Consider the following 7,156-nt stretch of genomic DNA (forward strand, 5'->3'; position numbering starts at 1 on the left):
CAGCTGTGGTCAGTATGTGCAATTGCAATTTAAGGTTTTGTGGATGTTTTAATTAAAACATTAAGTCAAATCTTCTCATTGGGCAGGGTGATGTCAGAGTTTGAGAGCCCCCTCAGTCTCTCCTGGGCTAATAGAATCTTGCGTAGGTTTGTGGAATCTTACAGTCGAGAGCAGAGGCCTAGGGACTGAGTGCTGTTAGGGCTTCTGCCTCCTGAGGTGGGTTGGCTAAGGCTGGAAGGAGCAGCAGCTAAGAGGGAAGATGGCAGTCAGATTGCCTCCGTTGGCCCACACTTAACAGTTGGGGAGAGTAGACTGAGCACATGGACTCCCACTAAGAGTTTTGTATTATTTCCAAACTTCGATGTGTCAGAGGTACTATAAAATGAAAATACCCTGTTAAAAATGGGAGACAGATTTGGACTGAAATTAAAATGAGAAACTGGAAGTCCTGGGGATTAACCATTAGGAACAGTGGAGATGGAGGATTAGGTGATACTATGTGGGCATGCAAGGTGAGGTATCTTCTGAGAAAACACAGGATGAGAAAAATCATAATTTGCAAAATATACTCATTAGCAGTGGTTCTCAATCTTCTGGCCTTTTCAATACAGTTCCTCATGTTGTGACCCAACCATAAAATTATTTTCGTTGCTACTTCATAACTGTAATGTTGCTACTGTTATGAATCGTAATGTAAATGTCTGATATGCAGGATGTTCTTAGGCGACCCCTGTGAAAGGGTCGTTCGACCGCCAAGGAGGTCGCGACCCACAGGTTGAGAACCGCTGCATTAGAGGGTGATGGTTAACTCATGTAGTGAGGATTCACTGGAACATAATTTTTCAGCAAATATTTGTGTGCTCTGTGTGCAAGGAACCATGATTGATGTGAGAGAGATGTCAAGGTGAATCAGAAAGAATCCTTTCCTCTAAGGATTCCCCACTTTGGGCAGGCAGACCTGACAGTTACAGTGGGGGCTTTTGTGATGAGTGATGTAATAAAAATACGAACCAAAGTGCTCGGGAGAGTGGATGGATTTTGACTTTGAGATCCTCCAAGATGCTTGAGAAGATGTCAAAGATGTCACACATAGAAGGAGGGACGGTGGCTTTCCAGGCAGAGACAGGGTGGAGAGCAAGAGCACTCAAACCTGAAAGGTTGTGGTGTGGCCCTGAAACATGGCACTGCTTGGAAGGGGTGGCTGAAATGTCAGCTTTGTGAAGGGATGGAGAGGGAAAGTGTTCTAGAACTTTGTTCTGTAGGAAATGGGGATCCACTGAATGTTCGAGACAGAGAGTAGCATCAGTTGGATATGTATTAGATGTTTCTGGTGGCCCTGGGGAGAATGTGTAGAGGAGGGGGTGTGCCTGGAAGGCTACCCGAGGGTTGTTGAAATTGAGTTCAGGGGAGAGGAGGCTGGAATTTTGCAGGGGAGGGGCAGAGGAGGGTTGTTTGAGAGCTTTTGTACTTTTCCTAAACCTGAGCGCTCTCTTCTAAAATTAAATCAGATTCAGTTTATTAAGAAAAAGAAGTTGCTTTTGACAAATACAGATCTTTGTATTGGTATCATTGGTCTGGGAGGAGGTCTCCCTGTTTAAAGGAACGGAGCCACATGGGCAATTAGAAGTGTTAGGAAGGAGGACTGAGGATAAGGATGGCAATATGTGTGGAAATTCCTGCTCTTGTGGGCTGGCTCTGGTTATATACCAGCCTGTCCTGGCGCTCTTCTCACCTCTCTCACCTTCCGCTGGCTTCTTTTCCTCCTTATCCATAAACAGAGGCTTTCCCCAAAGTTCTTCCAGGCATTTTTATTTTTTTCATCCCATCCAACTATTTCTAGCCCTGATGTTTCTGCCTTCCACCTGGGCAAATGAACTCTCAAACCTGTTGGCTTAACTGGAGGGTGGGATGACTTATCTGCCTATAGAATCATGAGACTTGACTGAGAAACTGCATAGAAAACATTTCGTCTAAGGCCTTGAAACAAAATACATGCTCAATAAATAAGTATCTACTACACATTTTAGTCCTTTGAGGGTTTGGTATTTTTCGTTCTTACCTGTTTAGCATTGTACTTGCTCCAGTTAGAGTTCAGAATTTGATCTAAAACTGCCAAAATTATACTTTGGATTCCTCATCAGTACGTCATAGGATTTGTCTTTCTTAGAGATGGATGGGTGACCTTCGCATTCTTATCTCTACTGCTTGGGACCAAGAGTTCATTTATGAAAACGGGTGACTGGAGCTAGCAGCTAGGGAACAAAAAAGCAAACACTGACATTCCTGCCCCATGTGACCTTCCTGCTGTACACACACATGTTGTCTTAATCAGATGAGTAATCTGACAAACAAGGAACCAAATTCATTTCATAGCTTTAGGAATTAAAGTTGAGGATTGAAGAGAGAGGGGGTCCTGTTTATGAGAAAGGAGCGTTGCCATGTAAAGAGACAGCGGGGCTTGCTGATGTGGCCATTGGCTGCAGTGGGTGCTGTTGAGTTTGTGGCCGGAGGAAGTGCAGTCAGGAAATGGGGAGGCTGCCTTCTCTACAGAAAAGCAAAGCTGCAGCATGGACTTTTATATACTAGGCTTGTGTTGGAATAAAGAGGGTGGGATTGAAAATTCTCTTCACTTGCTGTATCCATTGCTTTTGGCTTCTGGATAGCTGTTGACCAGGAAGGTTAGTCTCAGAAAGGCTGAGAAATAAGTGAGGGAGAAATTTTAGAGCCTTTGGCATCTGTCAAATAGGATTTGGGTTGGAGGCGAAGCCTTAATTCCTTCTAGGAGGGGGAAAACACAGGTCTTTGTAGATTCTTTGTTCAATAACAGAATTTTCAGGATGGTCCCAGCTGAGCCACTGGACCAATTCCACAAGCTTGTGAATGGAAGTTGTTTTAAGTAGACCATGGTCTAATTGATTTGAGGTTGTCTAACTCCTATGGCATCATGTTTGTGAAATCTGATAGCTGTTCTCATCCTGTTATTTAGTAGTTTCAACCTGTACTTTAGTATTGCTTTTTGTTGTTGTTGTTAGAGATACTATAATATTGTAAAACTCAAAGCAAATCTGTTTCTGTGCTTGGCATTATCATACCCCATGTCTCACTGTTCCGTGTTGAACTGCATGTGAGTTTTCTAGTTGATTGTCTCAGGTGTTTAGCTGATGAACACTGTCCCGACAGTAATGCAATGTTTTCCTCTGTTTCCAGCTATTGTGGATGATGAAAGGCTCTCTGCAGAGGAGATGGATGAGAGGCGGCGGCAGAACATCGCTTATGAATATTTGTGCCACCTAGAGGAAGCCAAAAGGTGAGACCCAGACTTGGCCTATTTGTGTACCTTCTCTTGCAGATAAGCTTTGGGGTACCATACTTTTAGTAACTCCTCTGCACTCTTGTTGGTAGGAGGGTAACGGAGAAGAACTACCTATTTTTTGTAAATGATCAAGCAGAATTGAGAAAAAGTTCCTACCACAGCCAAGGCCAAGGCACCAGGGAAACAGCTGCTCCTTTTCCTTCTTCAGAGCCTCCCAGGAAATCTCTGGGCAAGTTGCAGATTATTTCAAATTTCTCATCTCACTCGCTTGGATGTGGGGGAGCAGCAAAGACTTACATCAACTCCCTTTCCCCCAGAGCTTCGTCAGATCTTTTCCCACCTTTACCCCAATGATTATACTAGTAAATGCCCCATAGGACAATAGCATTTTGGACTAAAGTCCATTGGTCACTATGCTAGAGAGTAGGTTTATGACAGCAATCTCCTTTGTAATTCATGGGTGTGTGACTACTTAGGATATGTTCTCTAAACTCACACTGACTCTTAGACTTCTTAGATTATAAGTAAATGTTGGGTTCTCCAAGGAGAAAGTGCAGATAAAGAAGGTATTTGCACTTCGGCTTCTGTGCCAAAGGAATCGGAACTTTGGCCTTTGCATACTGCAGTGCTCATAGGCCATGAGTTAGATTCTGGTTAATGGTTTGGTCTGTATTGGAGCAACATTATTGTTCCACAGGCAAATGGCATATTCCCAGCTCTCTTATCTATAGAGAAAATAAACATTTAGTTAATGGTCAATGGTGTTAATTACCTCTGATCACTAATAAATAGCTATCTACAGAGCCAGAAGAATGAGGTTTTTTTAGTCAATGTGTATAGGCCATTTAGTGACACATGTGCTAATTTGGCTTCAGAATTATTTAAAAGAGCACTTCCCAGGGTTGTTTCATATTTTAACAGTGTCTTGTAACTCTAAGCTCTAAAGACTAAGTTTTAAAGGTTATTTAACATGTCTTTGAAATCTACAGTTAGGTTGCAGGTCACTGAAGACTCATTATCAGTCTAAGATGGTTAAGAACATGCTTTTAGTCAAGTTGCTAAAAAAGTTAGATAAGGAGAGTGATTCATAGACATTCAAAAATCAACATGCTTTCAATGAAAAAATTTAGGGGAGTTGGTAGAGACTTCCTCCTGACACACGCTTTGCAGTCTAAGTTTTTGCCTCCTGTTCTTGGTGAGTGGGAAGCAGTGTCACACAGAGAAGGTGTGTGATTGGGAGTCAGCAGACTGAATTTCCCGGTCCCACCTTCAACACTTAGGAGCTGTGTGACCTTGGGTGAGTCATCTGTTTTGTGGAAACTTCAGTTTTGTTTGTTCTGTAATGGGATGATAAAGATGTTACACCATCTGACCTACTTCATGGATTTTTCCTCCTAAAAATCAACTAAAATCAAGAAGGTGTGTGTAAACTATAGTGCCAGTCGGGTGTATAGTTATAACATGAGCACAGTTTACTCCTGAATGTATCAGGGTGGTATCAGTATAGCTTGAAAGCTTGTCATATTCTTTATGTAGTTGAATATTGTTTTAGAAAAGTCAACTTAACCATTAGCCCAGGTTCTTTAAAGAAAGCCTCCTTAGAAATAGTTTCATTGAAAGAAAAGACTGTATCCAGTTTTTCCTCTTAGTTTTTATAAATTCATTTTACAAGGAGATTTTGAAAAATGTGTACTTATGAATCTTTTATGGAGATCTGAACACTTTTTGTGACTTTCAGGAAAGCTGGTTTTTGGTCATAGGGTATGTAAAAGCTATGTGGCTATTAAGAGAAGTATTAATATGTGTGCTATGATTTCAGAAAGCATACTATACAGAATTCTGACAATGTTAATGCCTTAGGAATTTGTCATACTGAGTTTATTATAGTGCATGCTTATGTCTGTGTTCATATGACTATAGTTGGCTTAGAATATTGAGTTTGTGCTAAATGGTACACTTAGAATATGTAAGTTTAGCCAGGAATTCTTTCTTGTTTCTTATTTCAGTTGAACTGACTTCCATGTATTTTAACTAGAAATGTGTTGGTTCTGTCTTTGTGCCTCTTTTCTTTCTTTCCAGAAGTGAGAATGGAAGGATTTCTAGTTTATATGTATTAAAAATTCATAATTATAATAGTTTACATATCTTTAACTTTAAAAAAGAAATAAAAAAGACAAATACTATGAATAATTATATGCCAACAAATTACAAAACCTAGGTGAAATGGACAAATTCCTGGAAAGACACAAACTACCCAAACTAACTCAAGAAATAAAAAATCTGAACAGACTTATAACAAGTAAAAAGATCCAGTTAGTAATAAAAAAAAAATTCCCACTCTCACAAAAAAATATGAGAGGAGACTTTCCAACTTATTCTATTGAGACCAGATACCAATATCTTTGTCTAGTTTTGGTGTCTGATACTAAAATAAAATAAACATACTTCAGGAAAACTATAGATCAATATTCCTTATCAATACAAATACAAAAATTTTCAGTAAAACACTAGCAAACCAAGTCCAGCAGCATATAGAAAGGATTATAAACCACCAAGTGGGATTTATCCCAGGAATGTAAGCTTAGTTGAACCACAAATCCAATTAGAACAATTCAATGGGGGAAAAAAAGTCTTTTCATATACAAAAATTGTCTTAAAATAGATTGTTAATCTAAATGTGAGAGCCACAACTATACATTTCTTATAAGAAAACATAGGAGTAAATCTTTATGACCGTGGGTTAGGCAATGATATCTGAGACTGAACACCAGAAGCATGAGCACAAAAAAGAAAATAAATTAGACATTATAAAAAAGCTAGAGGCCCGGTGCACAAAATTTGTGCACTGGTATATATATGTGTGTGTGTGGGTGTGTGTGTGTGTTGGGGTGCGTGGGGTGTCCCTCAGCCCCTCCTGCACCCTCTCCAATCTGGGACATTCCTCTCACAATCCAGGACTGCTGGCTCCCAACCACTTGCCTGCCTACCTGCCTGATTGCCCCTAACCACTTCTGCCTGCCTGCCTAATCGCCTCCTAACCACTCCCCTGCTGGCTTGATTGACGCCTAACTGCCCCCCTGCCAGACCGATCACCCCCAACTGCCCTCCTGTGCTGGCCTGGTCACTCCTAACTGCCCTCCCCTGCAGGCCTGGTCCCCCACAAGTGCCCTCTCCTGCAGGCCTTGTTGCCCACAACTGCCCTCCCCTGCTGGCCATCTTGTGGTGGCCATCTTGTGACCACATGGGCATGGTCATCTTGTACGAGGGTGTGACGGTCAATCTGCATATTATCTCTTTATTATATAGCACTAGGGGCCCGGTGCACGAAATTCATGCACTGGGTGTGTGAGGGGGGGTGTCCCTCAGCCCAGCCTGCCCGCCTCCTAACCACTCCCCTGCTGGCTTGATTGACGCCTAACTGCCCCCCTGCCAGACCGATCACCCCCAACTGCCCTCCTGTGCTGGCCTGGTCACTCCTAACTGCCCTCCCCTGCAGGCCTGGTCCCCCACAAGTGCCCTCTCCTGCAGGCCTTGTTGCCCACAACTGCCCTCCCCTGCCGGCCATCTTATGGTGGCCATTGTGTCCACATGGTGGCGGCCATCTTGTATGTTGGACTGATGGTCAATTTGCATATTACTATTTTATTAGATAGGATGAGCACTTCAATATGGAGGTAAGCCCTATTGGCTGCTGTTGACAAAAGATATTTCTAATATTTTTTCCAGTTTTGTTTCAAGATTATGGAATAAACCTATGTTGCAGTCTTCCTTAGCTCACTGCTTAGCAATGGCAGATATGAAATTAAACTGACAAATACACAGATAGGTTGGTAGGCAGTGGAC

General features: G+C 42.0%; 1 protein-coding gene across 1 annotated transcript in view; it reads left to right on the forward strand.

Moving 5' to 3' along the window:
• Positions 1-3,211: 3,211 nt before the first annotated feature.
• Positions 3,212-7,156, forward strand: part of IQGAP2 (IQ motif containing GTPase activating protein 2) — a 240,154-nt gene continuing 236,209 nt past the window's right edge. The window contains exon 1 of the mRNA XM_015571569.1: positions 3,212-3,307. Within this exon, the coding sequence (XP_015427055.1) occupies positions 3,243-3,307 (65 nt within the window). The 5' untranslated portion in view covers positions 3,212-3,242. The remainder of the gene's footprint in view (positions 3,308-7,156) is intronic.

This window comes from Myotis davidii, unplaced genomic scaffold (genome assembly GCF_000327345.1).
Source record: "Myotis davidii unplaced genomic scaffold, ASM32734v1 scaffold44, whole genome shotgun sequence".
Lineage (NCBI taxonomy): Eukaryota > Metazoa > Chordata > Mammalia > Chiroptera > Vespertilionidae > Myotis > Myotis davidii.